General features: G+C 42.4%; 1 protein-coding gene across 1 annotated transcript in view; it reads right to left on the minus strand.

Annotated features, from left to right (window-relative positions):
- Positions 1-26851, minus strand: part of SND1 (staphylococcal nuclease and tudor domain containing 1) — a 424132-nt gene that overhangs the window by 243767 nt on the left and 153514 nt on the right. The window contains exon 11 of the mRNA XM_059074202.2: positions 19100-19189. Coding sequence (XP_058930185.1) covers positions 19100-19189 — 90 coding nt within the window. The remainder of the gene's footprint in view (positions 1-19099; positions 19190-26851) is intronic.

Below are 26851 nucleotides of genomic sequence, written 5' to 3' on the forward strand. Positions count from 1 at the left end.
ACAGATGTTACTCCTGGGTGGTAGTTTCTTTTTGCTTTAACTTTTCTTTCAAAAACATTTCTTTTAGAATGAACAAATGTTGCTTTTGTCACTGATTAAACAGGCAGTACATGTTATTTATAGCAAAACAGCAAAAACAAAATACACTATCATAAACAAGGACAGAATGGACACTATCCCCAATACTAGCAGATTTCATAATTACATTTTCAGATAGGAAAATTATGGTCACAGAGAAAACTAGGCTGAACACATAAACAGCAACAACTCTTTAGTACTTTTAAGCATGTAAAATGAAATATAAATGCAGAGATACCATTTTTCCTAACACATACAAAATTTTAACTATTTATGATACCAGTATTTGAAGAATATACCCCCAAAACACATCTGGCTATATAGGCCTAAAATATCTCTGGAAAGATCTACAAGGAAATACGAGTTGTTTCTGAGAAGGTAAACTCAATTGGTAAAGGACCAGGATAGAAGCGAGCTCTTCGATTTTATAGCCTTTATTAGCATTTAAGTTTTGAACCAAACGAATGTATTACCTACTCAAATAATTAACATAAAAAATAAGCAAGGACCTTCAAGATGGTGGAGGAGTAAGACATGGAGATCACCTTCCTCCCCACAAATAAATCAAAAATACATCTACAAGTGGAACAACTCCTACAGAACACCTACTGAATGCTGGCAGAAAACCTCAGACTTCCCAAAAGCCGTGCGGCTGACAGGGTCTTGGTGCTCCGGCCAGGTGTCAGGCCTGTGCCTCCGAGGTGGGAGAGCCAAGTTTATTGGCCCACCAGAGACCTCCCAGCTCCACGTAGTATCAAACGGCAAAAGTTCTCCCAGAGATCTCCAACTCAACACTAAGACCCAGCTCTACTCAATGACCAGCAAGGTACAGTGCTGGACACCCTATGCCAAACAACTAGCAAGACAGGAACACAACCCCACCCATTAGCACAAAGGCTGCCTAAAATCATAAGGAGGTCACCCCAAAACACACCACCAGACGAGGTCCTGCCCACCAGAAAGACAAGATCCAGCCTCATCCTGGAGAACACAGGCACCATTCTCCTCCACCAGAAAGCCTACACAACTCAATGAACCAACCTTAGCCACTGGGGGCAGACACCAAAAACGACGGGAACTACAAACCTGCAGCCTATGAAAAGGAGACCCCAAACACAGTAAGTTAAGCAAAATGAGAAGACAAAGAAACACACAGCAGATGAAGGGGCAAGGTAAAGCCCCACCAGACCAAATAAATTAAGAGGAAATAGGCAGTCTATCTGAAAAAGAATTCAGAGTAATGATAGTAAAGAAGACCCAAAATCGTGGAAATAGAATGGAAAAAAATACAAGAAATGTTTAACAAGGACTCAGAAGAACTAAAGAGCAAACGAACAATGATCAAAAGCACAATAAATGAAATTTAAAATTCTCTGGAAGGAATCAATAGCAGAATAACTGAGACAGAAGAAAGGATAAGTGGCCTGGAAGATAAAACAGTGGAAATAACTACCACAGAGCAGAACAAAGAAAAAAGAACAAAAAGAAATGAGGACAGTCTCAGAGGCCTCTGGGACAACATTAAACACACCAACATTCGAATAACAGGGGTCCCAGAAGAAGAAGATGAAAAGAAAGGGACTGAGAAAATATTTGAAGAGATTATACTAGAAAACTTCCCTAATATGGGAAAGGAAATAGTCAATCAAGTCCAGGAAGCGCAGAGACTCCCATACAAGATAAATCCAAGGAGAAACACGCCAAGGCACACATTAATCAAACTATCAAAAATTAAATACAAAGAAAAAATACTAAAAGGCAGCAAGGAAAAAGCAACAAATAACACACAAAGGAATCCCCATAAGCTCAACAGCTGATCTTTCAGCAGAAACTCTGCAAGCCAGAAGGGAGTGGCAGGACATATTTAAAGTGATGAAAGGGAAAAACCTAAAACCAAGATTACTCCACCCAGCAAGGATCTCATTCAGATTCAACAGAGAAATTAAAACCTTTACAGACAAGCAAAGAGAATTCAGCACCAGCAAACCAGATTTACAACAAATGCTAAAGGAACTTCTCTAGGCAGGAAACACAAAAGAAGGAAAACCCCTACAATAACAAACCCAAAACAATTAAGAAAATGGTAATAGGAACATACATATCAATAACTACCTTAAATGTAAATGGATTAAATGCTCCAACCAAAAGACACAGACTGGCTGAATGGATTCAAAACCAAGACCGGTACATATGCTGTCTACAAGAGACCCACTTCAGACCTAGGGACACATACAGATTGAAAGTGAGGGGATGGAAAAAGATATTCCATGCAAATGGAAATCAAAAGAAAGCTGGAGTAGCAATACTCATATCAGATAAAATAGACTTTAAAATAAAGACTATTACAAGAGACAAAGAAGGACACTACATAATGATCAAGGGATCGATCCAAGAAGAAGATATAACAATTGTAAATATTTATGGACCCAACATAGAAGCACCTCAATACATAAGGCAAACGCTAACAGCCATAAAAGGGGAAATTGACAGTAACACAGTAATAGTAGGGGACGTTAATACCCCACTTCACCAATGGACAGATCATCCAAAATGAAAATAAATAAGGAAACACAAGCTTGAAATGACACATTAGACAAGATGGACTTAACCGATATTTATGGGACATTCCATCCAAAAACAACAGAATACACTTCCTTCTCAAGTGTTCCTGGAACATTCTCCAGGACAGATCATATCTTGGGTCACAAATCAAGCCTTGGTAAAATTAAGAAAACTGAAATTGTATCAAGCATCTTTTCCGACACAACACTATGAGACTAGATATCAATTACAGGGAAAAAAAACTGTAAAAAAAATACAAACACATGAAGGCTTAACAATACACTACTAAATAACCAAGAGATCACTGAAGAAATCAAAGAGGAAATAAAAAAATACCTAGAAACAAATGACAATGAAAACACGACGACCCAAAACCTACGGGATGCAGCAAAAGCAGTTCTAAGAGGGAAGTTTATAGCGATACAATCCTACCTCAAGAAACAAGAAAAATCTCAAATACATAACCTAACCGCACACCTAAAGCAATTAGAGAAAGAAGAACAAAAAAATCCCAAAGTTAGCAGAAGGAAAGAAATCATAAAGATCAGATCAGAAAGAAATGAAAAAGAAATGAAGGAAACAATAGCAAAGATCAATAAAACTAAAAGCTGGTTCTTTGAGAAGATAAACAAAATTGATAAACAATTAGCCAGACTCATCAAGAATAAAAGGGAGAAGACTCAAATCAATAGAATTAGAAATGAAAAAGGAGATGTAACAACTGACACTGCAGAAATACAAAAGATTATTAGAGATTACTACAAGCAACTCTATGCCAATAAAATGGACAACCTGGAAGAAATGGAAAATATAAACAGACCAACCACAAGCACTGAAATTGAGACTGTGATTAAAAATCTTCCAACAAACAGAAGCCCAGGACCACATGGCTTCACAGGCAAATTCTATCAAACATTTAGAGAAGAGCTAACACCTATCCTCCTCAAACTCTTCCAAAATATAGCAGAGGGAGAAACTCTCAAACTCATTCTACAAGGAAATAAAAACAAAAATGAACAAATGGGACCTAATGAAACTCAAAAGCTTTTGCACAGCAAAGGGAACCATAAACAGGACGAAAAGACAACCCTCAGGATGGGAGAAAACACTTGCAAATGAAGCAACTGACAAAGGATTAATCTCCAAAGTTTACAAGCAGCTCATGCCGCTCAATATCAAAACAAACAACCCAATCCAAAAGTGGGCAGAAGACCTAAACAGACATTTCTCCAAAGAAGATATACAGATTGCCAACAAACACATGAAAGGATGCTCAACATCACTAATCAGTAGAGAAATGCAAATCAAAACTACAATGAGGCATCACCTCACACCAGTCACAATGGCCACCATCAAAAAATCTACAAACGATAAATGCTGGAGAGGGTGTGAAGAAAAGGGAACCCTCTTGCACTGTTGGTGGGAAAGTAAATTGATACAGCCACTATGGAGAACAGTATGGAGGTTCCTTAAAAAACTTAAAATAGAACTGCCATATGACTCAGCAATGTCACTACTGGGCATATACCCTGAGAAAACCATAAGTCAAAAAGAGTCATGTACCACAATGTTCACTGCAGCTCTATTTACAATAGTCAGGACATGGAAGCAACCTAAGTGTCCATTGACAGATGAAAGGATAAAGAAGGTGTGGCACATATATACAATGGAATATGACTCAGCCATAAAAAGAAACGAAATTGAGATATTTGTAGTGAGGTGGATGGACCTAGAGTCTGTCATACAGAGTGAAGTTAAGTCAGAAAGAGAAAAAGAGAAAAAATACCATATGCTAACACATATATATGGAATCTTAAAAAAAAAAAAAAAAAAAAAGGTTCTGAAGAACCTAGGGGCAGGACAGGAATAAAGACGCAGACGTAGAGAATGGACTTGAGGACATGGGGAGGGAGAAAGGTAAGCTGGGACGAAGTGAGAGAGTGGCATGGACATATATACACTACCAAATGTAAAGTAGATAGCTAGTGGGAAGCAGCTGCATAGCACAGGGAGATCAGCTCGTTGCTTTGTGACCACCTAGAGGGGGGCTGGGATAGGGAGGGTGGGTGGCAGACGCAAGAGGGAGGGCATGGGGGATATATGTGTACGTATAACTGATTCACTTTGTTATACAGCAGAAACTAACACAACATTGTAAAGCAATTATACTCCAATAAAGATGTTAAAAAATAAGCAAGTCCCGCAACACACACACACACACACACACACACACACACACACACACACACGAGAAAAACTTAAAACAATGTTATTGGTTTCCTAGCAAAGAAAAATATCTAGAAGAAAAATACCTAAAAGATAAAAGATATGTTATCTAATTTAAATGTCTGCCTGTTTTACACAATAGTTTGTCAAAAATATCCTACGTTTCCATACTGGCTTTCCTGCCAAATGACTTCAAAATGTCTGTTTCAGCAAATGAAACAACAAAAAGGATTTAGTTTCTTGATTTGACTTTGAAAATCTTTAGGAGAAAATAAAAAAAGATGCACTGCTTTATCCATATATGTCCTTTCTAAAAATGACACCTCCATCTATTTCTTTTTTTAAAGTAAAGAACATGTTATATAAAACAACCAAAAAAATGTTTCAAATTATGTCTTCCTGGCTGTTTAAAAATTAAATTTAAAAATTCTGTAAGGAAAAGTCTCTTTGCCTCGCCACAGATACACATCAATGCAAAGAGGGATCTCTGCAAGAAAAGGAAGAAACAAGAACCCCCAAAACATCAACGTGAACCCAGGGGTGGAGGACAGGGATAATGACTTGCAATCGGGGAAGAAACGGTCAAATCCAAATGCCAATTGCAGGAAGGTAGACCATCCAAGGAAAACACACTTCCCACAGATTCGGAAGCAGGTCCCAGTGTCGTCCAAACAGTTATTCTTTTCTTAGTGAGTGTACAATGTGCAAGCACCCCACAAGGTCTTGTGCTTGGGGCAGCATCAAGCTGACATATTACCAGAGCACCTAGCAAGGACACACACACCCTGGCCCACTGACTACAGTCCCCCAGGGGAGGGCAATGCAGACGAAAAGCACTGACCAACAGTCTCTTCCTCATCCATGTTTTCCCTTTTCCAGAAACAAGGGAAGTAACAGTTAAAGCAGGCAGACAATTTAAAATGTATCACAACATCATCTGGCCTGTCAAATTTTGTGTTCATCCGAGACAGCCCAAGGAGAAGCTAGAACTGCCAAGCAAACCAAGTGGACCTTGTTCTGAGAGAAGCTGATGCTTTGTCAGCTTTGGTCATGGACCAAGTTCCATGCTGCTGGGAGGAAGAACAGAAACAAGAAAAGATGACATTCAGCACATCACTTCTTTCCCTCTTAAGGCCAGAAAGGTCCCAGGGATCCAGGGCAACGGCCAAGTCAGACAGTACGGCAGATGGGGTGTGTGTATTGGAAAATGAGAGCTACCAGAGGCCAGGAATTTTGAAGATGTTCGTGTTGCGGGTCTGAGCACCTTTGAGGAGGGGGATGGTAAATGCAAGGCAGAAGGAGGGGAGGGAAAAGGAAGGAAAACCACCAGAAGGTTAGAGAGAGGGAAGGAAAGGAATGGGGAGTATGTGTTGGTACAGGAGGAGACACTGAAGACGATCAATACCATGTTCACTCTCTGAACGGCAAGAGAGACGTCATAAAATCTACCTAGAGTTAGTGATCTTATAACCATTTTCCCTTCGGGAAGCTATGATGAGCGACCACCAGAGCAGAATCACGGAAGAGCCGCAACACGACCCATCTTTGTCTCTCATCTTCAAAAACTCTCCCATGCTGGGGAGCTCAAACCGCACACAGCTTTTCTTCCACACAGCAGGCAGCACCACTGGCAATGGCAGAAACTAGTAGAAAATGTGAAAAGGCTCCAGGCTACCTCAGAGTCAGTCACTGTGACGCATTGGGTTTCCAAAGCCGTTACTTCAAAATGTAGCCAACTGATGAGTGATGGAGCGAAACAAAACACCAGCCCCCCAATGGGAGAAAATCATTTGAAGACAGAGGTCCCAGTAAAGGGAGAAAAGAGGCCTTTGCCCCAGTGGGAAACTTGACTGTGACCACAACCATAACAGTTTAAACTTTAAATTTCAGTTGAAAAGATATAAAAGATACTGTGACCATAACTCAGTACCATAAGCGAAGCAGGAAAAGAATGAATTCAATCTCCTAGCTTTCTCTTGGGGAGGTAGGAGTCTGGCTGGTAAAAGATAATTAAAGCCACACACATGCAAACATAACCCTCCAATCTTGTGTTTTGGCTACCAGAGGTATCCCCATTCATTGTTATTTAAAATAAACCTTTGGTGTCAAAAGATTAAACTTTCAAAACCGTAAAAGGATCAGATAGATCAATTCAGCAAAAACAGGGCAAAAAAATGTTCACTCCCCTTTTACCGACGAGGAAATTAAGGAAATATGATAAAACAAAAGGAGCCATCATCCAAGCTCATGGAGTTAGGTGAGCAAGGACTAGATGTACTTCATACTTCAGGTCCGTTGGCTCCAGGAACCCGTTTTCCCACCTCCATCCCAGGCAAGGGAAATGGACCTGCCCTCCGCAGAGTGAGTACCAGGAAAAGCCCACAGTGATTGGTAGACGACCGTTACGTCAGAGAGTCTGGGCAGAGACACCAGGATGACCAGTTGAGCCTTTCTGGATTCTTTAAGACCTTACAAAAATAGATTCCTTTGTATTTTACGAATGAAGAAAATACGGCAGGCTGGAAGAAATAAACGCATCCCGAGTGTCAGAATTTGAACATACACAATATTCAGCCGCATATCTTCTGGCCTGAGGTCACAGAAATGTCCTACCTCTTCACTGTAACGTGGGTTGACAACTTCGGACAACGCTACAGGTCTGCATTTGAGGTGCTAGTTTCTATTTCCAACCTAGGAGCTTACGAGGTTCCATCCTTTGTGCCCTGCCCAAAAGTTATTCCTAATGCAGCTGTCTGCCTCCATCCCCTCCCTATCCTGGCACACCTACGGAGTCACAGCTGTCAAAATAACACGCCCATTTTACAAATGAAGAAACAGAGGCGACATGAATGCACAGACCCATACAGTTAGGGATGCATCTCTCAGCTCTTAAGATTCACTGGAAAAGTTAAGAAGCTTCCCCAGCTCACACCAAGGCCTGTGGCAATACTTCACCAAAACGTTCAACCAATTTCTAATCAGGGCCCAGGTCACTCCGCTATTTACTTAACCTCCTCTCCTCCTCTCCTTACATTCCCTTCCCCTCCCTCTTTTTTGGATAGAGGGGTGTCAGAGATTTACAGGCTACAGAAACTGGGCCTCGTGAGGGGAAAATCTGATGCTTAACGGGCCTCTCCTGCCCAGTCCCTCCCGCTCAACCCTTGCATCAAAGCCTAGCCTGACAGGCTCTGAGGAGCTGGGCTCAGCAGCAACCTGCCAGGCTAAAAGGTACCTGACACACCCCAGAAATGGCCAAGTGGAGCCAGTTACGGACTTATTTACTTCCAATACATTTGGACTATTGTGGGAGAAGACAGACATAATGAAGCCCATGGCCCAGGAAATGGGAACGTCAGGGAACAGTCAGGGGCCATCAAGCGTCTGTCACTTAGAGGTTTAAAATCATAATGAATGATCCAAGTGAAAAATATTAACTCACTGCCTACTAGTTGGGTAAATCCCTGTCAAAAATCATTTTTCAAGAGAACAAATTATAAATGCTGCCCATTTTCAAAAAGACACAGAAACAGCCCCAAAGTTGACCTCCTGCACTAAGGAGTGGCTGCTTGGGCTGCCTCACGAAAAGCCCAGAGGGAGGGTGGCCTCGCAGGCATCCAGCACACTGACAGTGGGGGAGCGATTAGTTCATAACCATAACTCATATCCAGAAAAACAAAAACATCCTTATTCTACCTGGTTTTTTTTTTTTTTTTGCGGTACGCGGGCCTCTCACTGTCGTGGCCTCTCCCATTGCGGAGCACAGGCTCCGGACACGCAGGCTCAGCAGCCATGGCTCACGGGCCCAGCCGCTCCACGGCATGTGGGATCTTCCCGGACCGGGGCACGAACCCATGTCCCCTGCATCGGCAGGCGGACTCTCAACCACTGCGCCACCAGGGAAGCCCCTACCTGTTTTTAAGGTCTTGGTTTTTATTTGTCAGACAGAGCTATGCCTGAAGTCTCGTTGAAGTGGGGCTCGAGGTCTATATTGTATGAGAAAATTAAAGAAGACAGGTGACAGGAAAACCATCTGTCCAGCTTAGAGCTACGCCATGAGCTTTCTACATCCCTTCTCTATATCCAAAGACTTCCAATCTTTCTTAAGAACTGCCAGATAGAGAACAAATCCCACCACCTCTGTAAAGAGTTATTGGGGGATCCTCATCTGATTCCTGACATCTGGCGCTGAGAGCTGAAGAAAGGGTCAGACAGGCTCCTTGCCCCATAGACGGTGAGGGAGGTCAGACCTGGGAACAGATACTCCAGAAACGGGCACAGGGGAGTAACAGGACAGCCCCTGACATTACATGGGGAGCCAGGAATACGGAACCGTGCTAAGATTCTTACAGAAAAAGAAGTGTGAAAGCAAGAAGCTGTGAAAGGGCTTGGCATGTCGACACAAGGGTGAGAAGTTACTTGTGACGTATCATATGGAGGGTAGAGTAGAAAGTAAGACTGGAAATGGAAACATCCCTAAATGACATTATGCTATTTTATATACAACCGGCTTTCCTCTATCTTCATTTAAGGAGTCAGATGCTTTTCTGCAGCCATCTGGGTGTCACCAGAGTCTGTGCGATGACCATGGCTGTGCATATAGGAAGCGATGCTGACAGCGACGTGAAAGATGGCAGAGACTGGAAGGAGCAGAACTACTTAAGATGCAGTTGCGGTGACTGAGAGACAAGGAGCACACAGACTAGTAGCCGTGGGTGATTCTGTGAAAGGGAAGATTTGCAAGTGAGAGCTATGGCAGAATCAGATGAAATTGGAAAGGGGAGACTGCTGATACTCACGTTTGGGGTAACAGGTGGGTGGTGACATTATCCAAGACCAACAACAAAGGTAGCCAAGGCAGTTTGTGAGCAGGGAAGAAAATCGTATGGAAGCCAAGAACTACATTTTAGACATAATAGATGACAGCTATCTACCGGCATCTGTATTTGGGTATCTAGTATTCAGCAGCTGGAAACTGATCTTAAGGCAGAGAAAGAAATCAGGGGTGGAAATATTCATATACAAGAGACAGCTGAAGCCATTAAGTGCAGAAAGTCACACAGCAGGTGTGACCTCTCGTCTCTGAAAGACAACTATAATCTGTACAATTCCCATTAATATTAATCCAATCCTGACAAGAGACATATTTCTTATCTCAGTTATCCTAATCTGTTCTTATTCAACTTCACACATTTTGATGTATTCTTACCGCAGTTAAGACTGTAGGCAACTTGTGACAGAGATGATATTTTACTCATATTTTTCCTCCAAAAAGGTACCCCACCACCATGTGCCTTTTCCAAACTATTAGTTCCATGACAGCAGGTGTTTGTAAGGCTCGATCCCCAACGTCTTGAACGAGGTGTGGTATGGAGTAGTTGCTCAAGAAATATTTGTTGAATGAATAATAAAAATGAGTCGACTTCCCCAGGCTGCCACTTCCGGCCTTCTCCTAGGGACTGAGTCCTACAAAAGGATAAACCTACTCAACCTCTGTCTTCAGAAGAGGACCACCTGCTCATCAGCCCAGCCCAATCACTTTTTGCAGTCAGAAGAGGTGGGAAGGCAAAGTTGCAGAAAAATTTTCTGGTCCAAAATGACCAGATTAAAGACAAAATCTGAGATTCCTGTAGTTACAGAAGAACACTCACGCACAGTTCCCCACAGCACACACCCTAAGCAGGTGACATGTTACACATGGTGCTTATTGTTCCTAATGTCCTATTCATCAGCCTTAAATGGGATGAACATGGTTCATCAAAAGCTCCTGCCAGGAATGATTTCTCCCAGGGTGTGCCATATTTCAAAACACTAATGATCAAAGTCCAAGTGATGGAGGCCCCGTGACTGTGGCAGCCCTCTTAAGTGGACATCAGCACTCATCCTTCAAGGAAGGGAAACAGGACAGAAGCCCGAGGGTAAGCCTACCGACAACACTAGAATTGTGCTCTCAAGTATTAATTACTCTATACCAATTGTCAGCTGCTGAAGATGGGACGGCATTAAAGCGCAGGAGGAGTAACGACGGAAAGAATAAACACAAATACCTAAAGACAAGACAGTCTTGTACAAAACTGAAAAACGAGAACTCTAGCCAAGAGTCAACTGGTCAGATAGACAAAGCTGCTAACCTGGGCTTCCCTGGTGGCACAGTGGTTAAGAATCCACCTGCCAATGCGTGGGACACGGGTTCGAGCCCTGGTCCGGGAAGATCCCACATGCCGTGGAGCAACTAAGCCCGTGCGCCACAACTACTGAGCCTGAGCTCTAGAGCCTGAGAGCCACAACTACGAGCCTGTGTACCGCAACTACTGAAGCCCGCACACCCAGAGCCCATGCTCTGCAACAAGAGAAGCCACCTCAAGGAGAATCCCGCGCACCATAAGAGAATCCCGCGCACCATAACGAAGGGTAGCCCCCCGCTCACTGCAACTAGAGAAAGCTTGTATGCAGCAATGAAGACCCAATGCAGCCATAAATAAATAAATAAATAAATTTTAAAAATTAAAAAAAAAAACAAAACAGGAAGCTAACCTACAGTTCTGCTGCTTTACTTTCCTAGGGTTGCTGTAACCCAAGCACCACAAACTGGTTGGCTTACAACAGAAATTTACTCTAATGACTTCGGAAGCCTCAAGTCTGACTTCAAGATGTACACAGGGCCAATGCGCCCTCTGAAGGCTCTAGGGAGGAATCCTTCCCTGCCTCTTCCTAGCTACTGGTGGCTCCTGGCTGTCTCCTTGGCATTCCATGCTGCAGCTGCGTCACTTCAATCTCCATCTCCACTGTCACGTGTCCTTCTCTGTGTCCCACCCTCTCCTAAGGAAGGCACAGGTCTTTGGGTTCAGACCCCACCCTAATCCAGTAGGACCTCACTTTAACCCATTACATCTGTGAAGACCCTATTTCCAGAGAAGGTCACATTCTGAGGTTCTAAAAGGAGATGAATTCTGAGGGGACACTATTCATCCCGCTATACCCACCATTATGAAAACGCCAGGAAAGACCATCCAAGCCAGCAATCCTCATGGGGTAGAATTGCAGCTCTTTAGGAATACCTGAAAATTTGCCAGAGTAAAGATAACTGGTAAGTGAAAGCAAGACGGCAGTTCCACACACCAACAAAAGAACTCGATTCAGTAAGAATCAAAAGTTTTGCTCAGATTTTAAACAAATGAAAACAAGGAGCATATAGCTTTTGAGCTCACAACCGCATGGCCCTAATTATGAAGCTGCAGCCCTAAGACACCACTTCAGTCACCCAGCTGTAAAGAATTGGGGGGGGACTTCCCTGGCAGTCCAGTGGCTAAGACTTCACCTTCCAATGAAAGGGGTGCAGGTTCAACCCTGGTCTGGGAGCTAAGATTCCAGATGCCCCCTGGCCAAAAAACCACAACAAAAAAACGAAGCAATATTGTAACAAATTCAATAAAGACTTTAAAAATGGTCCACAGCAAAAAAGTCTTAAAAAAATAAAAAAAGAATTGGAGGAATTTCCACCTTAGAACCAAGAGACAATTGTGCATACTACCTTCTTGTACACCCACAGGTCGTTCATGCCCTCGGGAAAGAAATATGAGCAAGCAACCGGAAATATGAGCCTAACTTTCTGGACACAGCAAAAACAGAGGCCACAGAAAGAAACCCTTCAGAGCCTGTGCCTAAAAATTGGACTCACTACTTCTGAATGATGTCTTATTTTTCAAAAACACCAAACCCTTTCTCTTACCAGCAAAGTTATATGTGCTAACCCTACATAGACCCTTGTAAGATGAAACTACCGAATAAAAAAATATTGTGAGAAAAGATAGCAGGAGTTGGGTTTCCTTCCCAACTGAGCACATCTGGACAGTCTCACTTTACTCTCTTCCACACTATAAGATAGTCTATACACTATCATTGAGCCTAAGCTCAAAAGAATCTATTTGCTGTAAACCAGGAGGTATAGGAAGTTGGAAGATTTGCAATTCAGCACATTTTATAGGGTTTTTGGCACATAAGGGTTATTTTTAAAGCAGGAAAAAAAGCCTGTTCTCTCCCTACCCCCAAACACAGCTGAGCTGATTCAGCACAAATCTCCCCCTAAAATAAAATCCCAATTTGCAGAGAACAGGAATGGAAAGTTCCAGCCCCAAGGACGGCATTTCAGAATCCTCGCTGAAAAGATCAGGAGTGGGTGGCTTAAGACAAGCTGACCAAAAATCAGTTCTAAATGTAAGGGCTTCACCAGAGCCTACGAGCAACCTGGGAGTCCAGGGAAGAGAAGTCTTTAAACAACGTGATGCCCGGTAGGAACCAAAGACAGGAGATCCTGAGGATTCTGGTAGCTAATAAATCATTTCCCACGGGTGAGCATACAGAAGACATTTCCAGGAATGCAGTTTAAAGTTCTAGTTTCTTCATTCAACTAAGAGGTCCTTTCCGAAGAAGGCATTACAATATACACCATACAAATACCACATTTTGCCAAAGAGCTATATGCTCAGCTCAGCACCCTGACGGTCCCGAAAGCACAGAGGTACTCTGCACAATCTGCAGGTAAAAAAACCAAACACCCGTCGAGAAGAGCTCTTAAGTGGCAGCAGGGCGAGCACTACCTTGCCGAGAACAACTCAGTGAGTCTCCAGAAACAGGCCATGCTCCAGTCACTTCTGTTAATTACCTCACCAGACAAGGGAGTTGATGAGTCAAGCCAAGGGGTCGAGGGCATCTACAATGACCCCTGGTCTCCAGTGCACACTGACACGCTCCTGGCCCGTCTAAGTGGGAGAAGTCTTACTTGGAAAAGGCATGGTCAGAAAATACGAGCCATTCAAAATATCACTCGATTTGGTGAATATCTTCAAGCCATTTATTCAAAAAATTTACAGCCACATTGATGGTAACAGCTGGCACTGAAAAAGCAAGGACAAGCAACCTCGCATAAACCTGTCGATTTAAATCACAATGCATTCACAACCTTAGGGCCTGTTTTGATCATTAATGTAAAGGACTTTTCCATAGCATGAGTGCATCACATTAATATGAAGTAGAAATTGTGGAGATGACAAAGGAAATGTTTACAAAAACCAAACTGAAATACATTAGAGGTAATTAAGAACAAGAATCTCCAGACTGCCAGCTTTGTACTTAACACAGTGGATTAAGTAACACATGGCAGAAGTATTTTTAAGCAACAGGACAGCCCTGTGATATAGCCCGTGAGAAGAGTGAAAGAATCCTCCTCAGAAAAGCTCCATGCCCTTGAAGGGCTCTCACCGGCTGAGTGGAGCACGGCTTCGGCTGAGGAAGCCTACACCGGGTACCTTCAGGGACCAGTCCTCAACCCGTGCGGGGCCCTGGCCCAAGATCAAAAAGTGACCTGTCCTTCCCCTTCTCCCAGAAGCCTCATCTCTGTCAAGAGGTCGAAGAGAAAGGACAATCAAGCTCCACACTGGCTTAGCACAGTTACCTATGACCTCACATTGTCTGCGTAACTGAAGGATATGTAATCTGACACTGGTTTCTCTGAAGATCAATCTGAGGAAACATCACTTCACAGGGACACCTCAAAGACTAATGAGAGGGCTTCCCTGGTGGCGCAGTGGTTGAGAGTCCACCTGTCAGTGCAGGGGACACGGGTTCGTGCCCCGGTCCGGGAGGATCCCACGTGCCGCGGAGCGGCTGGGCCCGTGAGCCGTGGCCACTGAGCCTGAGCGTCCGGAGCCTGTGCTCCGCAACAGGAGAGGCCACAACAGTGAGTGGCCTGCGTACCGCGCAAAAAAAAAAAAAAAAAAAAAAAGCAATCAGAGGGCTGATCCATGGTGCTCTCACCACCTGCGGCTATCTGTAGACAAGGACGATACGGCTGAAGAGGATCAACTTCTCACAGCAAGTAGAGTACACGTTATACACAAGAACTGGCATATCCCCAAAATCACCGTGACCCTGGCTATCTACACGTGATTCAGTACATACAATAGGAGAGTGGGCCTTTCCAGATGCCTTTTAATTCAAAATCATGATTAAAAGCGTACACATCTGGGGTAAGATACCTAATTCCTATGAGTTTCGGTTTCTATGCCTATGAAAATAGGAAGGATACATACATCTTTCAGGGTGGAGGTGAAAGTTAAGTAAAGTGAAAACAAAATTCAGTATTTTTCCATCAAGAAACAACTCAATAAATGACAGCTCTACTCTTTAGACTAGAATAAGCATTATATGAAGTGCCTTTTTTAAAAAAAAGTCTTTAGTTCATGCTACATATTGGAATAGCATGAAAATCACACATAGGTAGCCACCACCAAAGAACAAATGAGCCCTATCTTCCATAGCTGATTTAGACATTCAGAATATTTTATCCCATAGAAACAAGGCTATTAAACAGTGGTTGGGTTGCTGGCCTGGTTCATAAAGGCACATTAATCTAGAATAGAGATAATATCGTTTACATACAATACCAACCATTCTAGACAGACCAGATTTACCATGAGTTCAGTTTTGAACCTGCTGGAATTGTAAATCCGGTACACGTGGAAATCATTTCCACTCACCCCAAAGAGCCCCAGGTCCCCAAAAGTACAACTCTCAAGTAAAATAGGTTTCCAAAAAAGAACAATCTAAAACAATATGAATTAGAAATAATTCCCCAATTCATAGCCCAATAACTTCCCAAACGTCTGCATTTATCAAGAAAATTACCCAATTCTTAGTGGCTAAAGAGTCAACCTCGTTTATGGAACTAATTTTAATGGCATAAAAATGATACAAACTCAGCCGTTGGTTTACAAATGAGCCTCATCCCCCAAATTTACTTGTATCAACAGAAACAGTGGCAAAACCTTTAGGGAACAGACGAATTGGGGGGTAGAGTTTCTGGAGATAGATGCTCATCCAGGCTCTCCTATCTATTGCCAGGGCTGAAGCTTCATCGCTTCTTGCAATTTCATCTCATCCACCATTTTTGACCCTTCAATTGCCCAAACAAGTTACAACTTTGAACACAAAGGTTCCCATGGTGATAGAAATTTTGCAATCAAGGGACAGGAGTTACAGTGATTCATATGTCATTTGTAAATGCTGTATTAAACAGATTAAAAAATATTTAGAGATTTTATGAAATAGCTGGAGAAAATTCCCAGTGAAGATCTCAGCTATTACTACCTTATTCCACTGAGAGCAAAATGACTTAGGCACACAAACTCTTGCTTTCCTTGGGCTGACCGTCTCTAAACATTAAGAAAAAAAAAATGTACACAGAGAAAGAAACTGCTCCTGCTATCAGAAGAGGACCTTAGCTCTGGTTCTCTTAGGAGGGCATCCCACCATCTTATACTCACTAAGGATGCCATTCTGGAAAACTAAGGGACATGTTGAAGTTACCAAGGATTCCATGCGTCCACTACACTGGGACCATGAAGAAACCGAGAAGAAATTAGCAAGACAGTTCTCTTCTCCATGCATATTCCTTAGTCATATTTTAGTGAAAGCACAGATGGCAGATGGTAAACAAGGGATGGGGAGGGCATTCTACCAGGCAGTATAGCAATTCAGACAGCTTCTGAAACACTTCCTGGATACACACATATCCTACCTCTCCCTTAAACCAGATCACACACACACACACACACACACACACACACACACACACACACAAATATACACTCCAACACAAGCTGATACATATTTTATAGAAGCTGGAACCAGGTGACACCCAAATCTGCACAAGGGGTTGATGGCAGTCAAATTAGTTGCGCACTGATTCACATCCCTTGACCTCAGACCTGAGAAAGTCAGGCGATGCTAGGTTCTAAACGAAATTAGTATTATTAAACAAATAATAAACAAACCACATAGCATAACAGGCAGCTAGAAAAACATGAATGACTAGTATTATCCTGGATTCTCATCCATGAGAGAGGAAAGGCAAATAATATTCCCAGTTCACAAATGCTAAAACCAAGCCTCAGAGAGGTGCCTGGTTACTTTAAGGCATTTAGCCAGAATTAAATCTTGGGAGTGAACCAAAGTGAATTTCTATAACTGAAATGGAGGCCACTGAATCTAACAAAGCACCTCACCACTTTACCTTCAATCCCAGTGCTCTACAGTCTAGAAACCCCTTCAAACTGTCTTATTATAGACTCTCTGGGATGGTCAAATAATAGTCTGGGCAGAGAAGATGATTTTTACCTCCATTATCTTGTTTAAGCTGTGACAGGCTGTACTAATCAGCTTCCGTGCACAGGCACACATGCTCCCTCTCGGTGCCTCTTAATCACCATGTGCTGCACTGAACAGCTGCAGAGGTCTGAAGGGAATTGGCAGAAATGTGTGATGATGTGCTAGCCACCCCCTTGAGGCAGCCACTGCCCTGCCTGCTCCCAGACTCCAGAGCACATGGGTGTTCGCTGTCGCAAATGATGGGCCCAGAAGACAGGCAAGTGGTTTCAGGTGGTGAGTCAGGAAAAGCAGTTTGCATCAGGAATGTTCCAGCCCAGCAGAGCTTAGCTGCATCCTCCTCCCTATGCAGGGATACAGTATTCATCGTTTACACAGTGTCACCGTGGGGGACAAAACTTAGGCTCAGCCCAAATAGAATCCAATCAACTCTGATGCAGAGGAACCAGTAAACGAGTTCTCTCTCACCAAGAAGGAGCCTAACTGCTTAAGAATTGCCACCATATCTGACACTGGAGGTCAGTCCTTTTATCCTGAGACAAGAGGACTTTACAAAGGCCCAGCAGGCACATAGTGTTTGAGAGCAGAGGCCTGGGCTAACTTTCTAGAACCATTCAGCAGCTGCTACCCCGAGCTGTGATCTCTGCTCCTAGGGATGAAGCGCAATCAGGGAAGGGCAATATTCAAACAAACCAGGTGGATGCCAGAATACACACCCCACAACTGGCTGTGCATGCAGCAAATACGCGCTGCCACTCCTTTCAGTGTGGTTTTGGATGTCTTTCAATAGAAATGAACACGTGCAGGGGGAATTCCTTGCTTGTCTCTATGCCATTGTTTATGAGCCAGTAAATTAGTGATATGGTATCAACTTGGTGAAACAGAGACGTCAGACATTCAATCAGATAACAAGACGTCTAGAAATTGAAAGAGGCTTAAAGCTATCATTTGCACTACACTTCATGAATGAATACAGCATTCTGTCATGTTTTATACAATGACAAATGAGCCTATTCTCTCAAGGAATCTGAGGAGATTAATACTTGTTTTAGGGAATCCAGTTTGGTTTCTCTACCTCAAAATTAGCAATTTCATCTTTTGCCCAGCTTCAGAATCTCCTGCAGTAATTTATCATTCTAGTGACTGTGGTATATAATAAAATGGGTTATATTTATATTTATTTTACACTACTTTGCTAACATGGCTTCAACATGTTGAGGTCAGACTTAGAACCAAATGGCCTTACCTTTCGGAACCTAAAATAAAAGTTGGCCCCAAACATAACATTTCCTAGAAGAATCCCCACCGACAGAAAGTAAGGAGAAGACAAATCACAGTCTTTTCTCTGAACAGATTTCCCTCAATTACCACAGGAACTATTCTATTCGTTTCCTCTGTTTACCCAGGACACAAAGAAATGTCCGGGATATGTAGGTTGGGGAGGTCAGGGAAAATCAGGAGGAAGATCGGAGGCTCATTATCAGCTTCCCAGAATAGCAAGTTCTGCGGCAGGTCACAGAACATTCTGCTCTAAGAACACAAGGAAATGCCCTGTGAGGGCCTCTGGGCCGCTGCACTACACCAGAAAGTCTCCCAACGAACCACCAGGAAACCACACCCTCTTTTCCACAAAAGGCAGGCTCCTATTCCAGAAGCCCTCTTCTCCTCAGAAACAGGAGAGTCAGAAAAAAGCAGCCACTTTCTTTCACTAGCAAATCCCACAGCCCCAACTTTTAATGCAAGTGGCTGGAGAGAAGCAGAGAGCTACTCTGCTTTAATGGAAGTGGATGGAGCTCAGGGTAATATGCAATTACTGAAACTGGAATTGAGCCTGGACCCTGGAAAAAACATGCCATGAGAGCCCTGGAAATCATACTGTGGTCAGGGCCCCAATTTTAAACTTCTCCCAAGGGATGCCACTTCCTGAGATAGAGGCATGCCTCTCTTCATATCAAAGTAATACCACTTGACTTGGTGGAGGAGAGTCATCTGCTGGTTTCTGGGATCCCATCACAAGAGCTCAGATTAAAACAACCCCTAACCACTTGCAAATTATGTTTCTGCCATCACTTACCTTTTTCCCAATAAGCTTCTTTCGCAGAAATTCCCGGGCTTCAAACATATAGGGAATGTCATAGAGGGGACGCAGTTTCTTGTTCTTATCCTTAAAGCAAAATAAAATACTGCATCAGGAATGGGAAAACAAAGCAAAAACTGACACATGAACACAGCCAAGAGTGCGAGATAATGACAACAGACCGGAAATATGCTCTAGCTCCCAGTATCACAAATATTGAATAATTGTTAGATATATAGTAAACGATTAACAAGTTATTTGGTTGAAATGCTTTACAGGGAACAAGACTATCTTTTTTCAAATGACAGGCTCAAAAATAAGCAACGGAATGTTTACACAACTGGAAACAACCTAAATGTTCATCAACAGGGAAAGCGCTATGTAAACTGCAGTACAGAAGAAGCTCACTGAGTATTAGGGCCCTTCTAATATTTACAGATATACTATAAATCTCATTCTATTACTCTGTAAGCCTTTATTAAGCACCTACCAACTATTAGCCTCAGACAAAGCACTATGTAAATGTATGTTATACTCTTGGACGTAAACTCCTTGTAACCTAACAATAACAGAAGAAATCCTGCAGATATGAAGTAACACAAAGCAGTTCTGAATAAGTGCTAAATTATGTGATATAGACTAGGGACTAAGTGCTATCAGAATTCACGGAAGTGGAAAGTAATCAGGAGATGTTTCATCGACAAGGTGGGACTTAACATGAGTTTGCAGGATAGGAAAAAACTAGAAAGAAAATTAGAATTGGGGGAAAAAAAGACAAGCAAAAGGAGAGAGACAGGAATAAACAATATTTCAGCACACAAATACACAGCCAATCCCTTCATTATTTCTTGGGGCCCAGACCTCCCCCAAAAGAGGGGCTCTGAGTAATATAACTGAGATGATGAGAGAGGGTCCGGATGAAGGCAACAGAACTGGGAATTGACAGGAACTTAAGAGCTAGGAGAATCTCTTTAAGAAATAAATTAATAGTGACTGACAAGGGAGTGGATAGAGGGGATAAAAGCGAAGGAACCCCAGAAGTTTGCAGTCTGGGAGGACAGCGTATGGAGGACTAGAGCTCGTGTACAAGAAATTGGGAGATGTTGGCTAATTGGTTGGTATGATTAATGTCTCTCCCGCTAGCTCCCAAGTTGCATGAGAACGGAGACCCTGTCCTTTTCTGTTGTCTTTTGTGATCCCAGTTATATTTGGGGGGGGGGGGGATCAGGAAAAAAGGAGAAAATTAAGCCATAACCCCTAACCTAGATGCACACCATTGCTTCCCCATCCTGTATGATTAGACCACCTGGCCTCAACTTTGCTTTGCCATCTCTTACACACCTGACACGACAAGATCTCTAAATAATTCATTCTATACTTAAAGTATTCAAATTATGTTTTCTTAAATAGCCAAATACTCTCAAATAAAGAACATATATCATTTTAATACACCCCCCCCCTCTTTTTTTTTTTGCTGTACGTGGGACTCTCACTGTTGTGGCCTCTCCCATTGCGGAGCACAGGCTCCGGACGCGCAGGCTCAGTGGCCATGACTCACGGGCCCAGCTGCTCCGCGGCATGTGGGATCTTCCCGGACCGGGGCACGAACCCACGTCCCCTGCATCAGCAGGTGGACTCTCAACCACTGCGCCACCAGGGAAGCCTGATACCCCCATATTTAAAGTAATACTAATGACAATTCTGAGGTCAAGGGCAGCGAAATAGAGGTTTCCTCCTAGACCCAAAGCAAGCCTTGGTGTCCAAAACACATCATTTAAACATTTCAATTCACCGATATCACCAAGACTGTGCATAGTTATTTGAGTTTGAGCGTCACATTCACCATCCACCTGTCTTCTAATTTCTCTGGCTTAAAAAAAAAAAAAAAAAAAAAAAAAAAAAAAAAGGCAGCAGCACCATTCTCGTGCTCTTCAAAGAACTTAAGGCACCTTTAGAACTGAAGGTGAATCCTTATACTTTCTCAGAGTTGATGCGTGGGAACCTCCACACTCTGAACAGGAGCAACTGGGATTTCCAAACTCTGATCAAAGTCATGGGGAACCATGATCACTGCCTAATAAGCGAAGTACGGCCTGAAACATGAAAATCTTTAAAGAAATAAACATAACACTGAGTTTTCCTTAACAAGGAAAATGGGACAAATAAGAGCTGCCAGGCTAGAGGGAGTGCTGGCTAACCTAAGGGCAGATGTATAGGATTATGGATATTTTATAACCATCCAGGCAGCCAAATGAAAATAGTGGGTCACTACTGAGGAGCCCTAAAATAGAGTTTATGATGACACTAATGATAGTGTAAGAATGCTTGCTAGACAGAAGATGCTACGTGCCAGTAATGAACAGGATTTTTAATAAAGACAAAAATCAATGGTTATCAGAATCAGCCATCAGGAATAAAGAAGTCCCAGCGTATTCATATTCCCCTAGCAATACAGGGCAACCTATTCACAGAGCGTAGCTGTGTGATTCACTAAGTGAACAACATTTTTTTTTAATGAATTGAACAAAATAATTTGGCATTTCCCTTACACAGCCTTATGATGTGTCACAGAACCTGATATCAGAACCGTACCCTATCTATTCTGAAACACCACAGAGGTTTAAGGCAATGTCACTTGTTTGGAACTCCAAAACAAGGAGTGCTAAGAAATATAGTTTCAACAGGCATTCGAATGAAGATCATGGGATGAGATACACCTAAATGTGTGAACATGGCAGTGTGAACAAGAAAGATGCTCGACAGGACTGGGCCAAGCCAAGATGCTCTCAAAAGAAGGAAAGAAAATAAATAGTATACCAAACATTCCAAGAAAAAAACAAGGTGACTTGAGTCTGATTATACATCTCTCATGAAGCTTGGAAAGAACTCATAGCACGAGCAGAAAACAAGATACCACAAGTGAAAACAGAGTCATCTTATTACCCTAACCCTGAAGATCTAGTAGCTATTGACATCTGCAAACATCTTACAAGAGAGATATTAGAAGTCCCTAAGAAACTACAAAATAAAAGCAATTCCTCCAAATTACCAGGTACATAAAAGCCTTTGAAATCTCTAAGAGGCAATTGAGGTATGGAATGTATTCTGAGAAAACAAGACTTTAGCTGAATCTTGCCTGCTAAAAGGACTACCTAGTTTAGATTCTAATCTACATGGAAATACTTTAAAATTAAAAATAGAAAAGAATGCTTGATTTATCTGGTGGGCGGATAATACACAAACCAATATGTGCTATAATCACTGTTCATCCTGAGAAGTGACACTGTATGTAGGCCCTGCAATGACTCACGTTAGAGATTACTTCAATCATCTTTACCTCTCCTTGGTTTGGGAAGGAGGCCCAATCTCAGCATCTAAAAGGCATGCCTGGCTTTTTTTTTTTTTCTGAACAGGACCTCATCATGCCAAAATGAGGTCTCTGGTTAATGCTCATCTGGAGGGAACGGAAGGGACTCCTAATCAAGGCCTTATTCTCAACTCCGTTTCAGGCCAAATTTAATCTAGCCCATCTAGCAGCCAAAAAACTGTAGCCAAAAATTTTACTGGACCCTAGGATCCTGCAGGATTTCTTAAAACAAGGCTGAATAAACACAAACTATGAAAACATTGATGAATGTGGCTTCACTAAAATTTTAAAGAGTTCTTTACTGAAAAAGCATCATGAACAAACTGACAGGCCAAAGCACAGACTCAGTAGCTGATAAGTGAAACAAAATAAAGACAGGCAGAACAGGATAAGAGAGAACTGGAGTACTGAGCCACAGGTGTACACTTCTCAGTGAGGCCTACCCTGATCACATTACATTTTAGCAAAGACTCAAAGGAGGTATGGGATGTAGTCATCTAGAGACAGGCAGAGAGGACAGCCAATGCAAAAGCCTTGAGTTAGGAGATGACTGGTGGGTTCAAGGAACAGCAGAGACATCACTGTGGCTACAGCTGAGTTCGAGAGGGGAGAACAACAGACAAAGTCACACATTTGCCTTAACATCTGAAGGAATTACTTGGGTCACTGTACTGAGAAGAGACACTACAGCAAGGAAGAGAGAGAACAAAGGGAGACCAATTAGGAGATTACGGCATTCATCTGGGTGGGAAATGATGTTAGATTACATCAAGGAAGAGCAGTGAGGGTGTAAGAAGTGGTCAGAATCTGGGAATATTCTGAAAGAAGATAGATGAAATGTGAGGTGAGAAAAGAGGGAGAAATCAAGTGTGACTCCAAGGTTTTTTTTTTTATCTGAGCAAATGGAATAATAGGTGGGGTGAGGAAGACCACAGGTAGAGGAAGGTGGGTGAGGTCAGGAGTCTGGTTACGGGCCTGCTAGACTCTCAGGTGGAGGTTTTGAGTAGGCAGTGTGGAGTCTGGAAAAAAGCTCTGAGCTGGTAATTTACATTTGGAAGTGGTTGGCATATAGGTGGTATTTAAACCTATGAGATTGAAAAGGACAGAGGACTGAGGCATTATAACATTGAAAGGTAAGGAATAAGAGAAGGAATGTATAAAAGGAGACTGAGAAGGAGCTATCAGTGTTCTCAGCAGGAGGAAACAACCAACGTTATGTCCTGGAAGCCAAGGAAAGAAAGTGAATTAAGGAGGGAAAGACCAACTGTGTCCAATGCACAAGGCACGGCAAACGAGCTGAGGACTAAGATCCGCTTGTTGGATTTAGCTAAGTGTGGGTCGTCCGTAACTTGGCAAGATTAAATTTGGTGGAGCAGCAGGGGCAAAAGCCTAACTGGAACTAGGAATGGGAAGAGAAGAAGTGGAGAAAGTGAGTACATACGATACTTCAGAAAGTTCTGCTACAAAATACAAAGAGATTATGTGGCAGCTGGCAGAGGAAGCAAGGTGAAGAGAAGGGGCTTTGGTTTCCGGTTTTAGAGGGGCGAAATAACAGGCAAACGTCCTGTGGAAAGCAAATAAGTGATACTGCAGAAGGAAGAGGATAGAACTGTTAATGCATAGGTAAGGAGGGGATGGCTTTCCATAGGAGCTCCAATACTTCACCTTTAGGTGTGTGGATGCAGGTACTATTAGGTGGGTACCCGTGGTAGTGAGAGTTGCTGGAACTTCTCTCATTACTTTGATTTACTCAGTAAAGGAAGGAAGAACAAATCAGTAAGAGAAACTATCTAACAGAAAAATTGGCCAAAATGTACAAACAGGCATTTCACAAAAGAACTGCAGCTGGACATTAAGTGTATGAAAAAAGGTATCACTTCATTAATAATCAGGGCAATGTAAGCTGAGATACTATAGGACATGCAATATACTGTCAAATTTTTAAAATGAGGATGAGGGGAAACAGGTGTGCTGTAACCACTGATGGGAATATAAAATGGTTCAACCACCGTGGCACTTTCACATGGTGCTACTCGGCATCATCTGGTTAAGGCTGAAGATATGCATCACTATGCTTGGGAAATTCTACTTACAGGAGGGTATATATACCCCAGAGAGGTCTCACTCATGCAAGACAAGGACCACAATGCTCATGTTAACGATGTAAAATTTACAGTCGGCTCTGTAGAGTCACAGAGCAGAACGGAGAGCAGTGAGTCTGAGAGCAATGCAATAAATGAACAAATGTGAAAACAAGTTGTAGAATGATGATTTAAACACAGACTAAAAAAGACACAAGCAACATTATTCCTAGAGCTATGTAAATAGCCAAAGTATAAAAATACCTAGAAACCAAAGTCAATGGTTAGTTAACTGATGCAGGATGAGCAGAGAAAGAAACAGAATGGGAAAGAAATGGGGTCAAGGATGAGTCCACAGGGACTTTCAACTTCATCTGCAAGCTTGTCTCTTTAAAAGAGGATCTGAAGCAAATGTGGTATAATAAGAAATGTTTGTTCTGTATCATTCTATAATGTTGGGGTTTTTTAAACCAAAAAAAATGTTTAGGGATAGGACACCCCCAAGCCTTGTTTGGCCAACCTTTTTCTTGGCTCACAATGTCTCATACTTTTATTTCTCTCAGAGGCAAAATAACCTGCCATTCTTTTCCTCACAAGAAATGCATGAAATTCCTTTTTCCTTTCCTCAAAATGATTTTCTTTCATAGACGTATCTTTCCATGAGGCAGAAGGGAATAATTTAACTACCAACATGCTCTCAAATAACCAGGGTCAAAAACAAGTTTGATTTTTTTTTTTTTAAAGGAGGCTTGAAATATATTAAAAGTAGCCAAGCAGAATTATACTCTACGAAAATCTTAAAACAGACTGCTGAATTAAAATAAGAACAGACACGATCAGATTTAAATGGATAAAATTTCAAACAGTAAATGGACCAGTTCCAGTTGCCCTGCCACACAAGCTATGTTAATAAACAAAGGCTGCAATTTCCATTTGAATTATAGACTTAAAATAGGAACATTACCACATGCCTTGGGCATATTTACAATCAAGGACCGTTCAATTCCCTTGGCAGCCAAGAGACACAATCCACAGGGATATCCACTATTTATTATCCTTAACATACACAATAGCATTTTTATAAAAGGCAGATCTAACTAGATAGAAATCTATAGTCAGCAGCTGGGGAAAGGTTCAAAATCGTAACCACCTTGGCCAAATGGAAGGTATCTTGCACCACTATACCTATAGGACCACACACAGAAGATTCATATACCCAAAACAGTCCCCAGGAGTTGTTTCAAAGAAAAAGACACTTTTTGCTTTATTTCCCAATTAGCTCTATTTCTTCCTCCTAAAAACATCTCTTAAAGGTAAATAGGGTCTATTAAAGAGACATGGTCTGGGAAAGTCCCAAATTCACAACAATGCAATACATTTCAGACATATCTCCAAGGAGGCAAAGGAGAATGGTAAAAAAAAAAAAAAAAAATCAAATTGAAAAAATATTTTTTTAAACCTGAGATGTGATTAGAAAAACTTCACAAGTGTGAGACTAGAAGAGGGCTGGGCTTTGAACCCCGTGCTTATGCAAGATACTTGGCCCCTCAAGTGTCTTGCTGCTTTTATAGAACCCTTAGTTTACTACACTTCTCTCATACTCTGCAGACCCACTGTTTCTATAACCACCCACTCTTCATCAGACCTAGGAAAAAAACACTCGGGTCTGCTTCTCCGAGTGTTCAATTCATTATGAAGTGGACTATGATCCCCAATTACAGCAAGGAAAGTGAGGCTTACAGTTAAGGAACGTGCCTCACTTCTTGTTAACACGCAGAGCAGGGATTCTGATCCCAACTATCCCGGGGGCCGAAGCGGGGGAGGGGGGGGGTTGGGTGCCCGCGGGGGGTGGCAGACACTACCCCCTCCTGGCTTCCTAGTGCCCAAAGGCAGTCATCGCCTGTCAGTAGTCGTCAGGTTTAGTGTGGGAGCTTGTAAACATGCAGACTGCCGGGCCACATCGGGTATTCCGATTCTGCAGGTCTGAGGTCACGTCCCCAATCCTGTATTTTTAATAAGTAGCGAGAAGGACTGTGGGCCACACTTTGAGACGCGCCGCAGAGCGCCTTTTGAGCACTTTGGACCCACTTAAACCAACGGCAATAGAAGAAAAGGGACTCCAAAGGTCTAGAGAGTCACAAAGCAAAAGAGAGGAGCTTGATTAACATCAAAGTGGCTAAATAAGCAGGCAAGTAAGTAAATACCTGGGGAACTCGCTCCCTTTCTTGCACACGTAGCTCGAGGTAACTTGAAATACTCCTTAGACGTCTTTACAGCTAAGACAATTGGGAACATTCTAGT

The sequence above is a fragment of the Kogia breviceps genome, chromosome 9 (assembly GCF_026419965.1).
Source record: "Kogia breviceps isolate mKogBre1 chromosome 9, mKogBre1 haplotype 1, whole genome shotgun sequence".
Taxonomy (NCBI): domain Eukaryota; kingdom Metazoa; phylum Chordata; class Mammalia; order Artiodactyla; family Physeteridae; genus Kogia; species Kogia breviceps.